This window comes from Salminus brasiliensis, chromosome 6, assembly GCF_030463535.1.
Source record: "Salminus brasiliensis chromosome 6, fSalBra1.hap2, whole genome shotgun sequence".
Classification (NCBI taxonomy): domain Eukaryota; kingdom Metazoa; phylum Chordata; class Actinopteri; order Characiformes; family Bryconidae; genus Salminus; species Salminus brasiliensis.
The window spans coordinates 15,349,565-15,374,093 of NC_132883.1; the positions used below are offsets into that span (position 1 = coordinate 15,349,565).

At 41.0% G+C, this 24,529-nt stretch overlaps 1 protein-coding gene across 2 annotated transcripts; it reads right to left on the reverse strand.

Moving 5' to 3' along the window:
- Window positions 1-329: 329 nt before the first annotated feature.
- On the reverse strand, window positions 330-19,575 carry foxp3b (forkhead box P3b). Of its 2 annotated transcripts, none has more exons than XM_072681812.1 (15): window positions 19,554-19,575; window positions 11,619-11,684; window positions 10,888-10,944; window positions 10,649-10,701; window positions 8,214-8,359; window positions 5,475-5,583; window positions 5,154-5,289; window positions 3,762-3,860; window positions 3,555-3,642; window positions 3,342-3,407; window positions 2,976-3,114; window positions 2,781-2,857; window positions 1,505-1,606; window positions 995-1,116; window positions 330-829 (listed from the first exon to the last, which is right to left on the reverse strand). In XM_072681812.1, exons 5-15 carry the CDS (start codon window positions 8,355-8,357, stop codon window positions 775-777), a joined length of 1,137 nt encoding a protein of 378 aa, XP_072537913.1. In that variant the 5' UTR covers window positions 8,358-8,359; window positions 10,649-10,701; window positions 10,888-10,944; window positions 11,619-11,684; window positions 19,554-19,575; the 3' UTR covers window positions 330-774. The 2 variants fall into 2 exon arrangements, with proteins under 2 accessions (XP_072537913.1, XP_072537916.1); XM_072681815.1 differs by having other exon boundaries at window positions 10,649-10,704.
- Window positions 19,576-24,529: the final 4,954 nt, after the last annotated feature.

Sequence of the window (24,529 nt, forward strand, 5' to 3'; positions counted from 1 at the left end):
CACATTAACTAGTGAAAGATTCTATTTTTGGTGTTTTTTGATTAGAACTGCATTATTGCATATTTGAATAATGTCTCACATCTGTGTCATAGAACTAGATGCGTTTGTCTGACTCATTTCTTTAAATCCATTTTATCTGATGTATCTGAATGAGCTGTGAAATGAAGGGGTTACCACACCCAAACACAGAAACCCTTCTATCACACAGTCCCCCTCTTCTGGCCAAGCTCTGTCATAACATCAAGCAAGTCAGACTCTGAAAATGCCTGCAAAGTTTAGTCTTTCACTGTCAGTGTTGCCACTGCTGTATTGTCAATGCAAAACTGAGGTATGAATAAGAAGCTCTGTATTGAGCTGGAAGACTTATACACACTGAACAAAATACACATATATGACATTAATACAATGTAGTCTGGACTGCTATATAGTACAAGGACAGAATACACTCCATTGAATACCACTTTGGATTACTGTAGATATGAGTATAAAACATTATAGAAAAAAAATAAGTATACAATGTTCTAGGATAAAAAGTAAGAATATCATACATATTGTGAACATAGCAATGTTTTTTCAACATGTGAGTTTAAGTGAACTGACCATGCACAGCTCTGTTTCGTTTAGCATTATTTTACCATTCCGCATAAAGTGTTTACTCTGTGCTTTTTGCTTAATCGCTGTTTTCCATTGAAACGAGTCAAATGAAGAAAAAAAACAGTAAAACTACAACACTGTTACCATTCAACAGTACTGATGGTTCAGAGTAAGGGAAGCTTAGGACACTTGAGGGGGGTGGGTGAAAGATGGCAGCCATTTCAGAGCAGACTCTCTGGAAAACAAAAAAGGGAATGTTCAACATAAAGTAGATTTTAAATCAATTCCAATTGAATTTAAATTATTGACATTGACGCTTTTCCCCCAGTACATAGTTTAACACATGAATCTAGTCATAGGTTTAAATAATTCATTAATATATAAATATTTTTTATTTTACCTGTTAAACTTTTGTCCCTTTCTTTTTTGAAACTCCCTCTCATCCACGGTCCACACAGCCCCTTTACCTCCATCCACCCGCACAAAACATTTATGGAGGCTGAGGTTGTGGCGCACTGCATTCTGCTTACCAACAACAACAAAAAACAACACAGTTGAACCAATGATTTTGTTGTGAAATAAACCATAAATTGAAAGTAGAATCAACTAATAAAAGAAGTTTCAGTCTGGAGACGTTCAAATATTAAGCTATGATTTCACCATATCAACACTGCCATCTAATGGCCACAAAACTCTGGGTCAGGAGTGGACAAGGAGTTTACCAGGGCAGCCAAACTGAATTTAGGGCAGATGCTGATCTAACACTATAACACTGACACTAACGCTGCCTTGCTCTAAATGTGTTTCACTTCTGTGCAAATTTCAAGATACTATCAGTTCTGGTTCTATCATTTCATTTCTATAGTTGTTTTCACATAATGAACAGATGTCCTATTCCATGGTACAGTACCTTCCAAGTGGGAGTGTTGTGACGGAAGTAAAAGAACATTCTAATAAACCAGTTGTAGATCTCATTCAGTGCCCTTCGCTTGTCTGGTGCCTCCAATATTGACTATGGAAAAAACATGCAGATCAAAAAAATAATATTAACAACGCCATCTGTTCTTCATAGGTGAAGTGAAAAACACTGATCTACAGTAAGGATTGAGGTCTACAACTGTCAAAGGTTGGATATATGAGGCAGCAAGTGAACAGTAGAACAGTAGAACAGGAGAAATGGTCAAGCATAAGGACCTGAGCCACTTTGTCAAGAACCCAACTATGATGACTAGAAGACTGGGCCATCTCCAAAAACATCAGGCAGGTCTTGTGTTTGTTTGTTTTTTTATGGTATGTAGTGGTCAATGCCTACCAAATGACAAAAGGGGAATCCATGAAGGCTCCACCTCACAACTCACAGGGTTCGTTAAAGGATTGTTCTGCTGCTAATGTATTCATACCAGATACCACAGGATGCCCTCAGAAAATGGGGAGTTTTGCAAACATTGGCGTGTTGGTGCACTTTACTGTGCAGAAACACAAACATGATCTTAATGAAAAAGTCATCAGAAGAAAACTTTTTTCTGCTTCCTCACCAAAAAATGCAGAGTCAGGCATTTTTAAAGCAATGTTCAGAGAAAAAAGGGTGCAGAATTTCATGAAAAGAAAACCTCTCCGACTTCTAATCACAGGGCTTGTGTTGCAGCCAGTGACATGAGGAACATTTCACTGGTAAGGAATGGATTCAATTAAATAGCAGCAAATTCTAGAAACATCCCACTGTCTGGAAAAAAAAGCTAAGGATGAAAAGACAATGGCCTCTACACTAAGATAATGATGCTTCACATACTTTAAAATCTACAAAGGACTACCTTAGGAGGGGCAAACTGAAGGCTTTGACTTTGAAACTAAAGATCATCAAATCAAATCTGCGATAGTCCTTAGCACTTAGCAGTGCGTGCAAGACGGCTCAAGAATCTCACAACTAGAATCCTTCTGCGAGGAAGAATGGATGAAAATCCACTAAATAAGAACTGAAAAACTTTTACTTTGGGCTCTTTAACCTTTTTTGCCGTTTTGAAAGTGGACCTTTTTGTTTGTTTTTTAATCAGATCATCTTTTACCTGTTTAGCTAACAATAACAGAATAGGGGTGGCTACAATGTTGCCCGGTACATATACTAATGCAATACTTAAGAACATTAAAGATATAATGGATGATATCATTTGCAGAATTTGTTTACTTACCCATCTGATAAGGAAGGCATATGTATATGGTGGCCTGATATTGACATATTTGTAGCATTCCATACTGTTGATGAAATCTATCATGAAAAAGAATACATTTTAGTACAGGCTATTGTACCATGAATGTGTATGCATGTGAGTGTGTGTTATCTATCTTGACAGCCCTGGGAAAGTCAGTGTGTTAGTAGGTGTTACCTGACAGTAGGTGAGGGGCAGGCGTGGGCCAGTATTCCCGGCGTCCTGCTGCGTCGCTGGCCCACTCTGCCCCTCCATCTGGCTCCTCAGGTGGGGGCATGATCGCTGCCAGTGGACTCCACCAGCCTTGAGCTGCTCTCTGACAGGGTAACACACACCACCAATAGTAAAACCTTGATATGGATCCTTTACTCCCAACAATAATGGTGCTTCAAATGTTCTGAGAGATGCCACAGAATGACCACTTTGGGTTCCATAAAGAACCATATTTGTAATAGATGTAAGGTTCACAAACAAAGTTTTTCATGCAACCTCCCTTTTTAAGAATGTTTATGTGAAAAAGTCATAAGATTATGTTTTTCCTACTGAGGTATGTTCAGACAGTCTTAGATGGAGCTGCATGGCGTGCAGTCGCTGTTTCTCCTGAATGAGCTGTAGAGGAGTGAATGTCGTTAAGCGTTACTAACAGTAATTGAAATTAAAGCTGGATGTAAAGGCATGACATACAATTCTGGATAAGGACTGTTGATATATATATATATGATCAAATCCTACACATCCTACTACACATCCCCATACCTGATTCTCCATGTGCCGCACCCTTTCTTGCTGCACCCTCCACTGTGCAATTGCTTTTTCTCCACAGCTGTGTCCATGGTTCAGGTGTCTGGACAAATTACAGAAAATGTGTCGTCAAAAAAGTAATAAGTGACTTTTTGGATGCACAAAGCATCCTGTCATTAGAAATATTTGGATTAAATGCCACAAAAATTGATGAAGACTTACTTTAGGAAAACAGCATAGTCTTCAAAGGCTTCATCACATCCAGGCCATCGACATCGTCCACTTACAAAAAGACAGCTTATCACTTCCGACTGGACGAGGCTGTGAGGCATAATTGTAGAATGCTTTAATGTCATAAGGCCGTGAGCTGAAAGTTGATCATTCAATCCCCTGAACCGCCGGTACTTGACTGAATTGCCCTTGAGCAAGGCATCTAACCCCCAAATCCTCCCCAGGCACCACAGATGTTTGTTTGTTTGTTTGTTTGTGTGTATGTATGTTCACTTTATGGACAAAAGTATTGGGACACCTGCTCATTCATTGTGTCTTCTGAAATCAGGAGTATTAAAAAAAAGAGTCTGTACTGCTTTTGTTGAAGAAACTCATTGCTATCTTACACTCCCACAAACCGCCTGCATCATTTAAACAGCAACGGTGCTTGCGATTATATATCTATTCCGATGGGCGTGATGGTCTCGAAATGAGGTGTGTTCAGATCAATTTCTAGTGTATTGATATCTTGGCAACGGAAAACACAGGAGTGCCACTGACTGAAAACAACCTAGGCAGACGTCAACAGTCATTCAGACATTCCATCCTGGCAGTGAATTGCATGCCGAACAGGCGAACACCCCCGCTTGTTACACACACATGGACACGCAGCAGTGCACAAACCCATAATGGGTGCCAGTTGGCAGCTTTGCGTCATTTTTACGTCAACAATAAATAGAATACAAAATAAAATAACTTTATTCTAGAGGTAAGGCACTCCACCGCTTCAGCAAGCCTTCCCAGACTGTGTGAGATGCCCCAGTGAAAAAGCAATCCGCCAAAGTCAGACCGCACCTGGCAAGTGACACACTGATTGGTTTATTGCACGTTGCCCCCAAAACACACCCAAGAGACTGTCGAGCCAAGCAGGGCGCACTTATTCCAGTGAAGACACACTGACACGCCCTAAATCAAGCTGCATGGTGTGCGGTTGACGGCTCGTCTACTGTCCAGAGAAGTCTTTCTACTTGATTTGGGAGGATTGCTTTGAGGATTTGGTAGCATTCAAGACAAGTGTTACAGGCACAGATGAAACTTGGCCTTCGTCTTTAACCCAACCGTGCAGTGAGCACATACATACACAATAGTGAGAAAACACAAACACAGTGATACAGTGAGCACACATGCCCAGAGTGATGGGCAGCCATTGTCACAGTGCCCAGGGAGCAGAGAAGGTCCTACATAGCTGATACTTCTCTTATCAGGTATGAGTTCTGTTGTACTGCAAGACAGTCGAGTTGCGCAGAGAGACTGAACTTCTTTTTTATTCCGTGCTCTGCTGAATTAAAATGGAACTGATGGTTTGAGGTTCCATTTGCAGTGAAGAGCAGAAGAAAGTCTCACCTGTTTGTCTGAGAGCTGGGCGTTTTGCGCTGATGGGTGAACGCTAAAGCTTGACTTGAGCTAAAGGCTGTGCCATTTTCTCTGCTTTTGAGTGCTGAGTCACCCTCGTTTGATAAGAGGTGAGAAAAACTGGGTCCTGGTAAAGAAATAACAAAGAAAATGAGCGAATAATCACTTAAATAATCACTATCACTAATGATTTTTCATATAATGAACAAAAGCTTTAATTCACAAATCATTTGAATGACTTGACTCAATGAACCTACAGACCAGCCAACATTCTGCAACTGGAAACGGTCGTTCAGATAAAAAAGTACAAACCCAGAGGTAGGAGAGAGGTGGAACGAAGCACAGATGGTCTATTCTGGGTCATCTGAGGACTCTGAAATGCTAACCGAAGAATGCGTGTCTGTGCTGCTTTATCAGCATTCTGCAGAGATACACACACACACAATGTTTTTTAATTTATAGGAAACTGACTCATTTACATTTACAGTTATTAGCAGGCAACGAAACTGTCTCCCATATTTAATCTCAAAGATCATTTTCATTCAAAATAGAGGTGCTACAAAGGGTTCTTTGATCAATGCTACAGAGGAAGAGCTCTTAACCTATAAATTGGTAGAGAACATTTACCTTGACTTCTTTAAAACCTTTAAAATGGTCCTCACACACATGTCTCTTTTACAAAAATATTCTTTATGGAACCACAATTGGTTCTTCCATGACACTGCTCAAAGAACCCTCTGCAGCACCTTTATTTTTAGGGTGTAAGTTTCAGAAATGGCAAAAGGGTCTGAAGATTTACATCACAGATTTAGACATGCAGTCATTGCTTGGTTCCTGCTTTGCTGTTTCTTTCTATAGTTCTTGGAGTTGATGATGAAAATGATTCAACCACAAATGTGTCATCTGTCCATTAACGATGTGTTATTGAGACATAATTTGGCGCGTGCAGAAAATCCTAAAAATGAAATAACATTTGTAGTGGCAAGTCATTTTGAACTCCCACCATCTTCATCACCTTTTTAAAAAACATTTAGCAAATTTGCAATCCCACTGAGGGGAGTGATTGGACACAACCACACCCTTACACTCCTCTTTATTAATTGTTTTAAAAATTTATATTTTTATTACTAAATAATTTAGAGGGACAGATGCACTCTCTTTTGCTATGACAAGGCCAAGAGGAGGTTGGAGGTTGTTTGTAAAATGCTGCTTATGTCTTTCAGGAAACTCAGATGTTCTCCTGAAGGCCGTTATCAAGATGCTTTTGCTGTGTCAGGTAGGACTAAAAATGAAGTATGAACTACGGGACTACGAGCTATCTGAGTGAGGTTCTTCACAACCTCTCCTTAATATGGCTTGTGCACGCCTGTTCCGTACACAAGCCAGAAGCACTTTTACTAACCACTCATTTCTTCTCTTTCACCTTTTCAAAGACTTCCAGACACCTTGACACAGTGACATTAGGTAAGAAGTTGTTTTCGTCTTTTAGGGGTGGGAACTTCCAAAGTGGACCCCCTCACGGTCATCAGGGCTGAATAACATGTTAATTGGACACTGCTGGGGCAGTAATTTTGATAGATGCTATCCAAAAGTTTTTAATGACCAATCGTGGTAAGCTTTGATTTTAATATAACAGTTGATAAGTCAGGTATTTGATCCTTTTGATTTACATATCATTTTAAAAGGTTTAATGGCTTTGATTGGGTTTGTCTGTTTGTTAGTGGAGGGAATGCCCAAACCTGATCTCATCCCCTTCACCATGCTTTTTATTTCTCTATTTCTCTCTCTTTCTCTCTCTCTCTGTAAAACATTTTTAGTCAGTTTTAATATCTTTTAGATTTTAAACTTTGGCTCATGGTCATCTTTTAACATTTTGAGATTTTAACAGACATTCATTAGGACTGAGAGTTTTTTCACATAGTTGCAAGGATTATCTTAGTCATGCTGTGGTATATTGCCCAACACTACGAAATTAGAAATGCTTAAAATGAGCAAAACCAATTTAGGAAACGGATGAAGGTCACATTTCCAGGAATTCATATTCTGAGGTACACATCAAAGTACCCTGCCAAAAACTAATCGTGTCAGTTCATTAATAGGAACCAGGTGCTTTAATCAAATATCACTTTTAGTGTCGTATAGACACTGATCAGCCATAACATTAGCACTTCATATTTAGGTTTTGGATTATTAAATATTTTTCATCTACAGTGGTTGGATATCAGTCAGTTCTTGAAGCAGAAAAAATGGGCAAGCATAAGAACCTATGCCACTTTGACAAGAGCAAGGCTAGACGACTGGGTCAGAACACATCCAAAACATCAGGCAGGTCTTTTGGGGTGGTCCTGGTATGCAGTGGTCAGTACCTACCAAAAGTACTCCAAAGAAGGACAACCGGAAAACTAGCGACAGGGTCGTGGGTACCTACGGTTCATTAATGCAATCTATGGAGACCCCACCTCACAACTTACAAGACTTAAAGGATCTGCTGCTAACGTCTTGGCACCAGATAGCACAGGACACCTTTAGAGGTCTTGTGGAGTCCATGCCTAAAATGGTCAAATCTGTTGTGGCAGCACAAGGGGGACCTACTCAATATTAGGCAGTAGTACTAATGTACTAATGTTACTGCTGAACGGTGCATATCTGGTTAATAATTCATCTCCAGTCAGTCATACCGTAAGCAAGTAAACTTAGTATTTAAGATGCTAGAGGAAACTCATTAGGTACTATGGGAAAATTTGAATAACTGGAATTAAACTCTTTAAAATGTAATAGGTGAGTTCGAGTGGAAAAATTATGTTTTAGCGGAATCTTTTAGAAGTAAGTCAAGATGAGGTTTATTCATCTGGAGGTTTATTTTCTATACTGTGTACAAAAATACACACATGTAAGACTAAAAGATCTATACGAAAAAATCTATACAACATATTTTGTAAAAGAGAAAAGGCAGCATTTGGTGTTACCATGGTAGCAAATAGAGAGAGGACCACAAGCGAGTTGCATTTGGTGTAACTACAAAACGGCTTTCCTCCACAAACCTCAAATTACCTGATGTTCTTCAGGCTGGGCCGAGGCAAGGATGTTTTGATCATTGACTTCATCTTCCTTTTCCTCTTTCAGAACAGGACGTCCCTCTCCATACCTCACGCCCCTCGTCCTGTCAATCTCAGCCTCACTCTTGGACTGTGGCATTCCTGTTGTCGAAATGGAGGAAGAAGTAAGTTGCTCTTAGAAATGTCACAGAAATGCATGATGTGCGTGTGTGTTCATCTTTATCGTAAAATTTACACTGAAATAACCTGAGGCTTATTAGGCCTAGCTCAACTTTTATGAGTACTGATTTATTGGCTTTACCCACGGCTTCTTGGCTGTTCCCAGTTTTGTAAACTATACAACATCTGCTGCGAAACAGTCGCAAATCCTCAAAAGAAGAAGACTGTGACAGAAATGTAAATGCATTTCTCTTAACACAACACCAGGGTTTTCCCCCTTCATTAACACTGTAAGGGGGGGGAAGGGAAAAAAATGAAAGCAGGATGACTGCTGCAGTGGATGTGTATGGTGGCAGGCAGGCTGCCGAAGCAGAACACAGGGGCCACAGGGATGCCACAGGGAAGCCAGGCCGTGGCGCAACACCAGAGGCAGGGATTTGAGCCGGAGGCCCCTCTAAACACTCTTTTTTGCCCATCTCAATTTTGCGAACAAGAAAATTGCCCTATTTCAGCAGCATGTCAACCTCTCCCACCTCTCAGGAAACCACACGTACACACCGCACGCAAACACACAGTCTCACACAGACACACACTCGAACACCAGTGCACGTACACTCGCTTTGCATTTTGCAAGAAAACATGCAGAAGATAAGTAAGCCAGGAAGGGGAAATTGGATATGGGTACACACAGAAAGAGAAAGTTCTCAATCTTTGTGGTTACTGATATTATCACTGTTTATAAAAAAACACTTGCGCGTGAGATCACAGGCTTAAAAATAAACGATGTAATGTTGGCACACCGTGGAACTGAACATGTGTGATGGCCTCAAAGTAAACACTGAATAGTAATGCATAAGCAAGAGCTGAAAACGGATCGCTAATGCCAACTAGCATTATATGAAAAGTCTGCTCTGAGAAGAAGACATCCAATTAAGTGATCACTGAATCATTCGTACGAGAACCCAACACTGGTGGCTTGCAGCCGTGGTTCTGCTTGGCGATAAGAGCTTGTATATAAACAAATCACTCTGATGGGCGTTTTGTACATGACCTCCCCGTGATGGAAAATTACTCATTGCCTAAAATCTTTGAATCTTCTTTTTTTTTCTGCATACCATGGAATGTTTCGTTATTACGCACAGCTCTCCCACAAACTCATTCAACCTGTGCATCTGGTCTGAAACTGGTAAAAGTATTTTCTGGAATCAGTTTCTACCAACCACTCAGTCTACCACATATTGTTTACACAGACCAAGATGTGAACCAAACTATTTTTGGGAGTTTTTCATTTTCAAAGCGATATGCATCAAAACATATGCAGCATAGGACAACTTTCAACTGTCGCATAATACAAAGGAACTGTATTGGGACTACGCACATCTTTCAGTTTTTCCACCTACTCATGCTTTTTTTTTTACCACTTTCAGCTAATAAAATATATCGCCGCTGACACACACAGCCGTGGAGCTCAGAAAAAAACAGCTGTACAGGAGAAGGGAAAAGCATCGTAACTTTCAGTGGAAGTCAATCTAAAAAAGATTTAATCTCAAGAACTTTTGGTGCATTTCTATTGGTGCCTTCATATGAGCTTTTGATACGATAAAAAGGACAACATGCATATTGAAATGATGTCAAAAATGTCAAAAGAAAAAAAAAACGTACGTGCGGAGTACGGATGTTTCTATGTTTTCAGCCTCTGCACTACGCTTATGGTATCCGTACTGCCTGTATACTACAGATATGCTACATACTACAGTAACACATACTACATACACTGCATGTGTTTTCCGTATAGACTCAGATTCTATGTAGAGCGCCTAAACCTGACATTTAAAATATTTACATAACTTGACCAAGCTTAAGACAGCTTCATCTAATAACAAATATGTATTTTAAGACAGTTTTCCTAGAAAATCATTTCAGTGTAAGACAAAAAAAGCCAGCGCAGGCTAAATCCCAAAACACAAAAGTGCAAATCTATCATTTCAGACTCATTACATCTCATTTCCAGAAATAATTTATGTTGTGAACTTTTGTCTCATTAAGAGATACAACGTATAAGATTTACAACAATGATATATGCTTTTGGACTGAACTTTTAAACACCCATGAAAAAAACAATAACAAACAAACCAACACAACACAAATGCAATCTTCTAAATCAATATTCAAAATGCAACAAAGTCTTCGACTGTTCAAGCCAGATCCTCAAAGGATTTATTGCATTTTCGGTTCTCGTTCTTCAGTAACGAAGTTACGGAAAACAATTACCTGTTCAAAAACACACGACCTTTTTGTGCCTCCTGTTCTCTTCCTGTGTTGTTCTTCTTGTCAAGAAAGAAGAAAAAATAAGGCAAAATCTTTTTTGCTTTTTCATCCAAGGCTTTAAAACTCCATGCTGAAGGCCATAATCAACATTTAATGTAAATATGAGATCCTTTCAGTTTAATAGTGACTTTTCAAGGCCAATAAATCACTTGAAAAGACTTCCATGTCAAAGTCTTGTGTACCTGTGGCACTCCTAGGTGATCTGAAGTTACAGAGCCACTTTGTGTGGTTAGGAAAGCCTCATATGGAAGAAGAAAAAAAAGACTTCAGTAAACTACATTAGATACTCCTGCTTGAAAAAGACTGTTCATCTAGACTGATGTTTACTCAAGTTCCTTGTATTTTAATTTACATTTATTTCAAGCCATCACAAATAGGGCTATTTTACTGATTTACCTTACTTTAAGAAATTGTGTGCATGTGCACATATGTGTGCATGTATCTTATTTCTGTATACCGATATATATACATATATACATATACATATATATATATATATATATATATATATATATATATATATATATATATATATAACTACTTTCATACTAAAGCCATATATCTCCATTTATTATTGTTGTTTTCACAGCATATAGGCACTGCAGCTGTGCTTTGCGTTGTGTGAATGTAATATGATAACAGATATGTGGTAGTCTCATAAATTCTTGTATAACATCATGTGCTACTTCTTCTACTAAAGCCTTACACCTACATATACATTTAAGCAAAGACTGTATGCCACTATTTATACCTGAACTGTGGCTAAAATGAAGCATAGCTGAATACTAAAACCATTTCTAACAGCGATTTCTTTATTTTCTTCAATATTTTCGAATGTATTTTGGATTATTTTGTGACGTGCATAAATTTAATTAGCCTAAAAGAAAAGTACCTTATTCATACTGACACTCACCTGAAGCTGTCGCCTCCCTCTGAGAGTTACGCGGCACGCGCTCATTGTCCAACCTTTATTTATACTCTGAAAATGCAAAATGTCATCAGAAAGGAAATTAGCACGTTTCAGCAAGAAACTGTTTATGCCAAGAAACCTTTTTTTTGGTGAGATTAGAATAAGTTGTGCGGCAGTATGCAAACGAACAACCTGTCCCTGAGTGCAGTATTTACCTGTGAAAACTGGAAAATATACTGAAGAAGGCCAAATCAGTGTTAACTTGGAAAAAGCTAAATAAGGTCAGTAAACACATTAATTATCTACCATCCCTCACTATTTCACTTTTTCATATTCATATGAAAACATGAAGAAGATAAATATGAATATCTGTTGGACTCTTTGAAATTAAATGATGATTTTGTAACCAGCTACTGTTGGACTGATTCACTTCATTCAGTGCTTCAGTTGCAACACAAATGTAACAAAATATTCTTAGGTAGTTTTTACTATATTCTCAAGAATTTCAGAGGAAAAAAAGACAATTCAGCAAAAAATGTAACAACTTAATTAAATTATAACATATTCTTAAAGTGCTGAAATGACTCCGAATTTGCCACTCTGTTATTTATTCTTTCCTCTCTTCTAGTCACTCCTAGACTTGAATGATAAGAAGGTCTGAAAGAACAGTATATATTTATATTGTAGTTGAAAACAAATACAGCCGTTTAATACAAATCTCTCTACCCATCTCTGTAGTAGTTATGAGGGAGCCCATTGACTGGTGTAAAAATGGTGCAATGTGATTACACTGCATAATAAGACTGTTGTTTTATATTTGAAAAATAATGAAAACAAATGTGTTTGGACAGTCCATCACAGAAAGGTGTCTGTCTGTGAAGTATACAACTAGTACAATGCTTTCCTGTCGGTTTCTAATATATTAAATAGTCTATAGCTATTTTAGCTTAGCATTTTTCTATATGACACATCTATTGATGGGTTCCATTGATTACGCTGATAATCAGTCAGTCAATCAATCTGTCTGTCATCTATATAAATTGTCTTCCAGAATTACTGGCACCTACGGAAAAGAAGAGCAAAAAGTTGATCGGTAAATGTCATATATTGAAACATTGAGAAACATTGAGAACTTGCAGTGATTAGGGAACCTTCTATTGGACATATATACGAGAAGTGTTAGCTTTCAGTGATGTAAAAGGGACTGGAAATAAGGAAATAATAACAAAATAATTCCTAATATACATTCTTATTTTACAAAATTGGCTGCTTTTAGTATTTAGTATAGTTTAGTATAGTTTTCAGTTTTCTTCCTTAATGCTGGACGAGGCAGGTTAATCCATATAAAAATGATCTTAAACCAAATATCCAATAAACAACAAGGACACTTCTTTAGCTTCTTTGCTTTGTTTTGCTTTATCAAAGTGGCCAGTCAACAGAAATGGCATTAATTTTAGTTTGAACTGAAGGTTTAGATTGTGAAGCACTACAATCATGCACTTCCATTATGTGAAAATTCTTGCTCTTTAGTTATAGTGATTCATCTCAAATTTGAATCATGTTACTCTGACTCAGTATTTCTCTTTGTAGGTGTGTAACATGTATGAGGTTCAGCTGTGAGCAAATATGAGTGCATGTGGGAGGCCACTGAAACTAGATGACCTACGATTTTGGACCTAACTACACATGTTCCCCTTTGCGTGAGTGTGTGAATCAGGCTTAGGTCCAAATTTGACAGTTTGTTCATGTTCACGGGAGGATGTTTCTCACAGCAACACTGTGCACTCTTTAATAAAGGTGCTACAAATGGTTCTTCAGCAAGGCCATAAAGAACCATTGTTGTGGTAGAGATGTGAGTGAGTGTGAAGAACCTCACTCACATCTTTCTTTACCCATTTGAAGGGACTACACATCTACACATCCCTATTACAAACTGTATGGTTCTTCATGTATATTAATATATATATATATATATATATATATATATATATATATATATATATATTAATTATTATATATATAATGTGTGGTTGTCATCACCATTCCACCATTTTGTAATATTTCGTAACAGTATCTCTACTATATCAACTTAATTCAACTCTACGATATGTTCTAATTATTTAGGTGATTTATTTGAATGTAGAGCAAAATAAACCGCAAAGGAAAGGCAACAAAAATCTTCAAAACAAATTACAAACATGGGACTGTCCTCACAGGGCAAACGGTGACGTGCATTTTCACGCCGGCAGCCTGTTTTTGTTCAGATTTCTTATTTTTGTGGTTGGCAAATGTCATCACCGCAAAGCCTGTAAATTCACTCTAGCATTATGATTTCTGCGAAAAACATGATAAACATCACTGTTTGTGTGCCCATTTGCTGACAAATGTGCTAAGACAGACAGTTTCGTAGGAGCAAAATTTAGTTTTCACTGCGATGATTCACAAACTCTTCAAACCGGCATTCACATGAATAAGTCCTTATTGTGGGGAGGATGCTGACATAAACAACACACACATTAAGAATTCAGTTTTGTCACACAGGCTCAGGAGTGAAGCAGTCAACAAATGACTAAGGAAGTGTCTTTTCACGGCAAATGTGTAATGAATTCTCTTGTGCTGAAATTACAATATGAAAATGTCTGGTGTTGATATTCTGTGCTGAGAGGAGTTCATGAGACAAAGTGCAGTGGTGAAGCCTTGTATCACATTTGTTTTTTTCTTTTTCTTTTTTTCAGCTGCAAAAAAAGAGAGAAGAAGATACATCACAACTGTGAACTTCTGACCACTAAGAGGCGCTACAGTATGCAGAGCAATGAAACACTTTGACCTTACTCAGGGAGTATACATGACATCTCTTCCATTTTAAAGTAGGTCTGCTGATTTTGTTAGGCACTGCTGACTTTCCAAGGCACTCTTGGACTTTGTGAGGCCTAAATAATCAAGAGCACTGCTATTCCCATATCTGTAAGTGTGAATCAGTGTTCTTTCTGTCAAGGGAGCTTAGTTAGGTTGTATCACTCATTATTATGCTATATTTCATTACATCACGAGACTTGTTATTGCTGCAGCTCAACAAATAAAAACACCACACCTCCCAAAATATGGTAGATATAGAGTCTGACCAGAGAGATCAAACATTCTTAACTATTAATGAAAGGGAATGAAAATAGGTTTCTTATTCCAAGGAATTTTTACCCAGTTTTAGATTACTCAACAATTATTCAACCCAATTGTTAGTACTGTCCCCCATTATATTTTATACTCCAGACACTGTGAAGGTGAGGACTGATGTGCAACCAGCCACTGCCTATTTTCAAACTGCCGCCAGCGCAACATTACCATGCTCTGAGGAAAGCCCCAGGTACCCAGCTCTGATGTGCTGGCTAGAAGATGCCTGTGCCAGCCAGCATCACACTAAAAGTAATGTGGGAAGAGAGCAAGGGTGAGTATCAACAGTCATATCATAAGTCAACACCAGTGACCCAGTTCTATTGGCAGCCATGGATGCCATGGATGCCCAGCAGCGTCTCTACTTCCTCCAGAAGCTGAGAAAGGCCCGTGTCCCTCCACCCATCCTTACCCTCTTCTATAGAGGGACCATAGAGAGCATCCTGAGCAGCTGCATCACTGCCTGGTTTGGGACCTGCACAGCCTCTGACCGCAAGACCCTCCAACGTATTGTGAGGACAGCTGAGAGGATCATCTGAGTCTCTCTCCCCTCCGTCATGGATATTTACACTGCCCACTGCATCCGCAAAGCAACCAGCATTGTGGATGACTCCACCCACCCTTCACACAGACTGTTCTCCCTCCTGCCATCAGGAAGAAGGTACCGCAGCATCCGGTCCAACACGCCCAGACTCTGCAATAGCTTCTTCCCCCAAGCCATCAGACTTCTCAACTCCAGAGACTGAACTGATGTTGTTTTTCTGTTCCATGCACACGCTCTCTCTCTCTCTCTCTCCAACCATTTACCCCAGACAATATGGGAAGCATTTTACACAAAAAACCTTACTACCTCACTGGACTCAATATTTATTGCACACTGCATAATTTGCACACTACCCCTAATTATTTATTATTCTATTCGTTTCACTGTGTACTCTGTATGTAGTTGAAATGACAATAAAAACCTACTTGACACTTGACTTGCTCATGCCATTACAGTGCCTCCACCGTGTTTGAGAGATGATGTCATATGAAGATGGTATGCTTAGAATCATGGACCCTTTCCTCCCTTCTCCATACTGAAGGAGGTCTTGTGTTTTCAGTCAGCTTCCCCTAAAATGTCAAAAAATTAAATGATCAAATATGTACAGTTGTGTTGACATTTCATTGACTCAGCATTCATTGTTCAGAATCAGCTACTTACAACAAATCTACTGACTCGATTTTGTTCACTTCCCATACATTCCCGTAGCGTCAGTGCACTGAGAGCGTCTATTCACTTCAAAACTCGCCGATCATTGGATAAATGCCACGGTTTTGTCCCGCCCCCGGACGCTGAGCGTCTCTGGGGGTGAAGGGCGCTGTGGGCGGGGCTGGACGCGGAGCTTCTGCAAGATGATTGGAGGATCCGTCGAAGAGCTGAATACCGGTTTGATTGACAGCTATTCTGAGATCTACACCGTCACTTAATCACTGGGAGCTTCAGTCCCATCGCGGATTTTGCAAAAGAAGTCGAGAGGCAAACTGCTACCGATTTCTTAGTATTTTCTTGGTGAAATTACTTCGCCATTTTTATTGTTCATTGTGTAAATAAAACACACTCACAGTACTTTATTTAAGTTTAACATCATTTCGACGTTTCGTTAGTTCGTTCAAATCATCATTCATACTATTGGCAAGGTCGGAGTGAACTACCTAGCTAGCATGGCAGACAATGCTAATATTGTATATATAGCCATTTGATAGTCATCCTAACGAGGAGAAAGTTAGAATTAAACAAGAGGGCAGATTAAAACCTAAGTATATAAAAATATATATGTGGCAGATTATCTTAGAACATTGAAAATGCACAACAGTGAAAATTAAATCTTTATCCAACAAGAAATACATTGATCAACCTAACACTGAGTATGTCCCCCATGTGCCGCCACAACAGATTTTTCACCCAACTTTCACCCCCCCCCAAATTAAAAAGGTACCAATTTCAAGCCCCATCTCTGACTGCCTCCAATTTTCTACAAACTCACACCCTGTGTTAAGGAGACCCAGACTTACATTTACGTTTAGCTGACGCTCTTATCCAGAGCGACATACAAGGTAACTCATATTACAGAGGTGGGTCAGTGTAGTGTTAGGAGTCTTGCCCAAGGACTCTTATTGGTATAGCGCAGCATAGTCACCCAGACCGGGAATCGAACCCCAGCCTCCCACATGGCGTGGTAGCTCAGTGGCAGGTAGTGGTGTTATCTGTTGCGCCACACCAACCACTTAGATAGGCCTGCTCTTAGTCTTGTCCTATCTTGCACCAATGCAGAGATCCGACAATCATATTTGTAATATATTCCAGTCAAGAAAATAAGCGGTTTGGGCCATTTTGACCCAATTTTACAACTTTTAATGTAACATACAAATCTTTACATACACTTTTCCCTTGACCATTCAAGGTCTCTAAAGTGTTCTGTGGTATCTGGCAATAGCAGCAGATCCTTAAAAGTAAGCCACCGTAGATGAAATCTAATGTTATGGCTGATCGACGTACATACATATTCAGTGTTACACTGTACTCACTAATGGCTACTGACTACTGCATCCTGAGTTTTAATCCTTTCCAACGGCTGCTCATGTGTCCTTCTCTTTTTCCTTTTGTCAGGTGAGGCCATCTGTTCTCAGGGCTTCCAGCGGTTCGAACAGCTGTTCATGCAGGCATAAGGGCACACGGCAGAGCGTCGTGTCACGCAGAGACAAAACACCTTTTTACCAGCAACTTACAGACAGCCTAAATGCTCCTGCACCAAGGGCCCTCCAGGTGAGCTGGCAGGCCACACTCTTCGTTTCAATCAAACGCACACCATGAAGAGTTTAAGGACAAGCATCTAACAAATCAGGGCTAGTAGATTTCCACGTGGACTGCAATCAGTAATAAGCACCAGGTAGGCCTATGACTGCAGAACGGCCTTAATTATTTATCAGAATTCTAATCTTCTATACCTTACAGGTGAACAGATTACAGACAGGTGCTTGTATATGTGTACCTCCATGATCTGTATGACCTCTTTATTTTTATAGCCTTTATAAACTAGGATGCTTCTTTAATGTTAGCCTAGTATGACCACCAAACTTTCAAATTCTCAGAGGGGCTCTGAGTGGTCCAGCGGACTAATGCGATGCCACTATGACCTAAGGTTTGAATCACAGGTCATACTGCCTCTCTAAATGGGTCTCTTTCTCTCCCCACATCACTTCAGTGTGATGCTGGCCAGGACATGAGTCTGTTAGCCAAATGCACCCTTCGCTTACTGGCAGTTGAAAAAAGAGGCGATAGCTGTTTGCACATGTGTCAGTCCTCACCCTCCCAATGTCAGGAGCATTACATGTGATAGGGGAATAGTACTAATTACTGGGTTTAACTAAAATATGTTATAATTCTAAATATAAGGATTATTTGTAATACTCCGATTCAAGTCATTTTGCCTGAATTTTGAAAATCATGAACATCACAGAAAGTTTCTTCCTTGAGATGCTTTGCCAGGCTTTTATTGTAGTCGCCTTTCTTCGCTGCTTGTTTGTGGGTCTTTTTGTCTTCAGTTTTGTAAGTAGGTGAAAGGCACGCTCGACTGGATTGAGGTCAGGTGACTGATCTTTTCATTTCTTTGCCTTGTGAAGCTCTCGGTTGCTTTTGTGGTATGTGTTGGATCATTGTCCAGCTGTACTGAAAAACATCATCCTATCTGTTTTGCAGGGTTTGACTAAATCTGAGCAGACAGTATAGCTCTATAAACATCAGAGCTCATTATGCTACTTGTTTGAGCATTAGTGATCCAATTCCATTTACAGCAATACACACACCCATGCCATTACACTGCCTCCACCATGTTTGACAGATGATGTGGTATGCATCAGATCATGAAACCTTTCTTTCCTTCTCCATGCATACATGAATCAATCTTGCTTTCATCTTGTTTTCAGGTGTTTGCATAGTGAAGTAACTGACACTGACAATGATACATCAACCTCTTTGAGTGTTCCTGTACTTTGGCTAGATGTGGTGAATGGGTTTTTTCTTCAAGGGAAAGAATTGTGAAATCATCTACTTTAGTCTTCTGTGGTCTACCAGGCATTTTAGTGGTGCTGCGTTAACCAGTGCATTGCTTCTTTTTAAGAATAAACGTAATTGCTTATATGGCCATTCCTAAAGTTTCTGCTCTCTCTCTCTCTCTCTTTGATGTTTAGATTTTTTAGCCTAGAGATGGCATCCTTCACTTACACTGTCACCTCTATGGATTGCATAATCATAGTCATAATCAACACACAAAGTAATAAGGGAACAGGCCACACCTGGCCATGGAACTGCTCATTAGGCGATTGTCCCATTACTTTTGAACCTGTGAAAATGGAAGGACTATGTAAAAAATGTATGTATTTCTAAATGGTGTGTGTATATTATTGTTTTTTTATATATAGATAGATATAATATATTTATATTATTTATATTCTATAGATATAATGTAATATTATATCATATAATTCTCCTCACTCACTGTGTTTATTTAAATGAATACCGTGTCTTTCTTCCCAGATCTACGTGTTAAACACTCTTAGATGTAAAGTGGTGTAACACACACACACGCACACACACAGCTCATTCCTCATTCATAGGAAGGGGAATGTGGGCCAGCTGGAAGTTCGCAGCCGAGCCGAGCGGAGCCGAGTGTTTCCGAAAGCAGCCGAGTGCAGGAGGCTGGGCGAGCACACGCACTCTCCCCCACTCACCGCGCAAAAACAACAGCTCCGTTTCTCCCCCTTTTTTACGTTTTTCTTCTCCATCCGGCTCCATCCCGCATGTCGTGATCGCGGCGGACGGCCATGAGGACGAGTGCTGGATCTTTCTGCGCGCTCTCCACCCAAACAGGCGCGCGTCTGTAGGTATATAGGGCGCCCGTAGGATGAGCGCGCCGTGCCAGTGGACGAGCCTGAGCGGCGGAGACACGCGCAGGGCTGATGCTTGATCCCATCAACCGGATTAAGTCCAGCCCAAGATGTGCCCAAACGTCCGATGGGGGAAACGTGCCTAGCTCCAGCGGCCGAGATTCCAGCGAGACGAAGACGACGACGAAGACGAAAGGCAGGGAGGAGGAAGCAGCAGCAGCAACAGCAGCACCAGAAGCAGCAGCCCTGTGTCGCACAGCCCCCCGTTATCCAGATCCAGCCTCTATTTCCGAGCGCAGTCCTACGCACCTGACCACCACACCGAGCCCCCCGTCCCCGGATTAAACACCAGGGCTCTCCCGTAAACAGCTCGCAGCAGCAGCAGCAGCAGCTCCGTGCACCGTTGTGGCCGTTACGCCTCCGTTTATTTATTTCATTGTGCCTCGGTTGTGGAGGGGAATACAGCTCATGTTCGAGGCTCTCGCTGGCTTCATGGAAAACCCGGAGACATGACATGCACACGAAAAAAGAGGAAACGATATCTCTCGCTTTCTGAAGCCCGTGTGCTCGTCAGCTAACGACATTATTAGCACGGCTTTTTTCCCACCATGAAACGGGCTTTGCGTTGTGTCGTTTCTCCCCAGACGTAACCGTCCTGTGCATTAATTAATTCATTTTATTTCATTATTTATTTCTTCCTCTTATCCTCCTGCTCTCCGTTACTTGGCAAAGGACGCGAAAATCGATCTTGGATTACCAGCTGGATTCATGTTGGATCCACTGTGCGAGGTGTGTCGGTGCCAAAAGACACAGTTCCCCCCTTTTCTGGGTTTTCGTGGCTGGCTAACTGCAACAAGCTCCCGTTCAGGCCTACAGCCGGAGCCAAAGCCATTGTCTCGGATACAGGCTTGAGGATTCCAGGTAAGAGCTCCCACACATCCACCACAGCCAGCCATCACATCCCCTCGTCCTGGAGCGGTTCAGTAAAGCGAGGCCATTTAGGCTGTTTCATTTATGACAGGCTTTAGGAGAGAAGCACTGATATCAGTCTTAACCCTTCAGGGAAAGGCAAAGTACCATCGCCTGCTGGCCCTTCTGTCATGTCGCAGAGGCTACCATACCATAAAATCTGAAAATATAACTTAGGCCTTTTTATGTAGGCTATCCACTTGTTATTTCACCCCCCCCCCCCCCCCAACCCACCACCACCACCACCCCCCCTCCTCACGTACACACACACACACACACGGTTGGTTTTGTGCATCTGGACAACGAAGGCCCTGTAGCCCAAACAAACAGATCTGAATTGAACCCAAGAGACAGAATATAGACAATCCAACCTGGTCAGTGTTACTCTGACTGATCTGTCTCATGCACACACACACACACACACACACAGAGAGAGAGAGAGAGAGACAGACACACACACCGATACAGGTCATAGACGCATTGGTTGGCATTGGCTGCGAGGGTCTCGTCACCAGCTCTGGGCCGTGAATCAGTTTCTCCATCACATATTCAGCCCTCTTTCTTTTCATGGGAGTGATGTTGGACCGCGCGAGGAGCAATGCAGGAGCTAGGGCTTCAATAAACGCTGAAACCTGCCAGTGTGGCGCAGCTCATCCTTCCAGCTGCACATTAGCTCAACACAGGCTCAGACAGTGGGGCCGTGTTCTGTTTCATGGTGGATTTGAACAGATTCGTGTAGGAGAGTCCAGGCGATTCAGGCTCTTAGGAATGGGGCATTTAATCATCCGTTTCCCCTCCTTCCAGAAAGCAATACAGAAAGAAAGGGGTAGCACAGTGTTGTTCGCTGCTGCTGGCGTTCTTTTTTCCCCACCGGTTTTGAGACAAGCCCCGCCCTCCCTCGCTTGGACTGGCTAACAGTTCATGCTCAGCTACAGCAGACCGCTCGTGAGCATCAACTGCTAACCAATCTTAGCGCGGGAGACGGACCGTCTCTGGCCAATCCTAGCTCAGGGGGCGGGGCGTGTCGGAATACGGGTAGTGAAAAAAATAACGCCCTGCTGTTGCTATCCAGTTCTTGACTGTGGCGCGGCCTTCTGCCTCCAACCAACTCCCATTTTAGCAGACTCCTCCCGGAGCGTTAGCCAGGAACACGACAAATTTCACTTAAGACAGACGCTAAAGATTCCCACCATAATGTGTAACCGGTTTGCAGTTAGTTAATGGGTAATTAGCACAGCGCATCTCTTTGTTTACACGTATTTGTGGGTTGCATAAGCTTATGTGTGGAGTCGTTTATGGTCACTTTTAGGTGGGTTGGGTGGAGGGGGGTGGAGGGGGGGGCTGTAATTACGAAACAAGAAATTTCAGAAATCTGCTCATGTATGTGTAAATCTTTCCAGTGTGCTTTGTGTGTTTGGAGATGAATGGACTATTTCTATAACAAAAACACACAAGCAAATCAGGTGGGGTTTATATGATTCATTTCACACTGAGACACTGAGACACCCATTCTGTGTGATACCAAATGAGACATGAAATGCCACAGAGAGCCGAGACAAGAAGCCATATATGATTTGAGCTTCTATCCTTTTAAAGCTTACGGTACTCTAAAATTCAGTGACAGTAGCTGGGCCTGCATGTGGCATGCCCGGGTCTTCTAGGCCGAGGTTTAGGATATTGCATGTCACATTTTTTAATATTCTGATAGGTAGACTGAAATATAGGCAGTGTTACCTCAAAACCCTCTATTGTCAAAACGGAGGAACTTTGAGGTACTTTGTATTTTGACTACTGTCATTTCTACATTTGGCAGCTGAGAATGTGGAAGACCAGAGCAATCCAAAATCACTTGTTAAATGTTGGATGTCAGTTATCTGGGAAATCTGCACACAGTCGTCCTTCTTCAGTCTTGATGGGTAGGCCTAAATGCTTACTTTGATAGTCACACTTTTCAGATGGTTAGCTTTCAGGGCTGCCATTGTCATTGTTACAAAATGTGTATTTCAGACTCGGGTATTGTTGTGAGGTCCTGAAACATGGCATGATGTTCATATTGTCAACTGCATAACTGGCAGTCGGAGTTGGCCACTGCTGACCAGAATGTGCACTTCCAAATCATTTAGTTGGCTTTGGAAGTGGAAGTCAGCCTTTGCATAATTTTGCTGTGATTTTGGATTATTTCATAAGATTCTGGCCATTTATAGCTCTATTTATTATCATTCAATGTAACGCATTGGCATGCATGTAGCGTTTCTCTGAATAGATCATATTGTTTTAATAATGCACAGACATGATCGGAGCCACTATCCAAAAAAAACAAAACTCACTTTTTTCTATGCATTGGTAGCTGATTACATCTGATGAGCATTACTTTCCCTCCCACCTCACCTAAGCACATACAAATGTGAGTGCATTGAGTCTTATAAAGACACACACACTCTCATACACACACACACACACTCACACTGCACGAGGCAGAAGGGCCCGGTAGCTTAGCAACAAGCTGCTGTAATTGCTATGACAGAAGTACATTAGTATGACTGCTCTAAAACAATAGGTCGTTGTTGTTCTCTCTCCTGTTGGAGTCCGATACTCTGTAATAATCACAATAAGCTCGAAACAGCTCGGACGTAAAACGTGAAAGCCAGTCACTGCTCATATAAAAGGGTCCAATAAATAATGCCCCCAGTATCACCACAGAAATGTAGCTCTCAGAAATTACAGACTGGCCTTCATTTCTGGAGGATTGAAAATCTTGATCTCTGCAACAACTTCGCAATCTTGTCGAAGATCATGGGTGATTATCCTCCCCACACCCTATCCTTCTGCCTCTCTCTTTCTACAGAGATACCCGCTCTCGACACACAAAAAGTGATGTTAGGTGTTGTAGCCTAGCAACAAGTGAGGTAATCACTGTGACAGACTAGTTGCTGGCATGCCATGTTGCGTGTGGTGGGAACAGCTGATCTGCTGTGTGCTGAGAGGGAAGCAGAAGATGTTCCTCAGCATGCTACAGCAGATGCTTACAGGAGCCCTGCTCTTCCCTTTCAGGGACTATTGATTGATTTGTGTTTACAACTGACATGTAGCCTACAAATCTGTAGCCCCCACCCCCTTTAGAGTCCTGGCAAACGGAAGGCAAACGGAATAACTATGTGGGTATAGTAAATTGTGCCACCCTTTTTTATATAATTCTTCAGCTTTGATATAGTTGTATGTGAATGTGTGAACAGCCTTGGCCAAACTGCATATTTTAAATTGCATATTAACTGTTAACAGTAACTGTTACAGTCTCTGTAGCTAATTACAACGCTATTTTCAGCTAATCCTAATGCACAGTTACTCTGTCTTTCATGACATTAAATAAAAAGAAAAAATCAAAATCATCAGCATGGCCTGTGCTAATGTTTGGACACCTCACAGAGTACTTAGTAACACCCCCTTTGGCAGAAATCACAGCTTGCAGCTTACACTTTCTGTAGCAGCAAAAATGGCGTTCAGTTTTTGGAGACATATTTTCCAACTCATTGCAGAAGGCCTGTAGTTCAGAGATATTCTTGGGTCGTCTATCCAGACATTTTCTGTGATGTTTACGTCAAAGCACTGTAAGTGCCATTCTCAAAGCTTCAGCATGTCTCGTCCGGCAATCCAGCGTAGATTTTGAGGTATGTTTTGGATCATTATCCCTGTAGTAGCCATCCATTTTCAGCTTCATTTCTGTGCTTCTGATTTGCTGGTGTTGTTGGAATCTGTTCTTCCCTCTGACCGTGTAGCATAGTCACTGGTGGCAGCACAACCCCAAAGCAGGATAGATCCAGCTCCAAGCTTCACAGTTGTCAAGGTGTTATTTT

Excerpts from the sequence above, each read along its gene's own strand:
- foxp3b (XM_072681812.1), bottom strand. The coding sequence starts at position 8,357 with ATGCCACAGTCCAAGAGTGAGGCTGAGATTGACAGGACGAGGGGCGTG. Across the intron at positions 3,115-3,341 it reads GACTGTCTGAACATACCTCA|AGAGCAGCTCAAGGCTGGTG; the intron begins GTAGGAAAAACA and ends TTACCCTGTCAG. Across the intron at positions 830-994 it reads AAGGGACAAAAGTTTAACAG|AGAGTCTGCTCTGAAATGGC; the intron begins GTAAAATAAAAA and ends TTTGTTTTCCAG.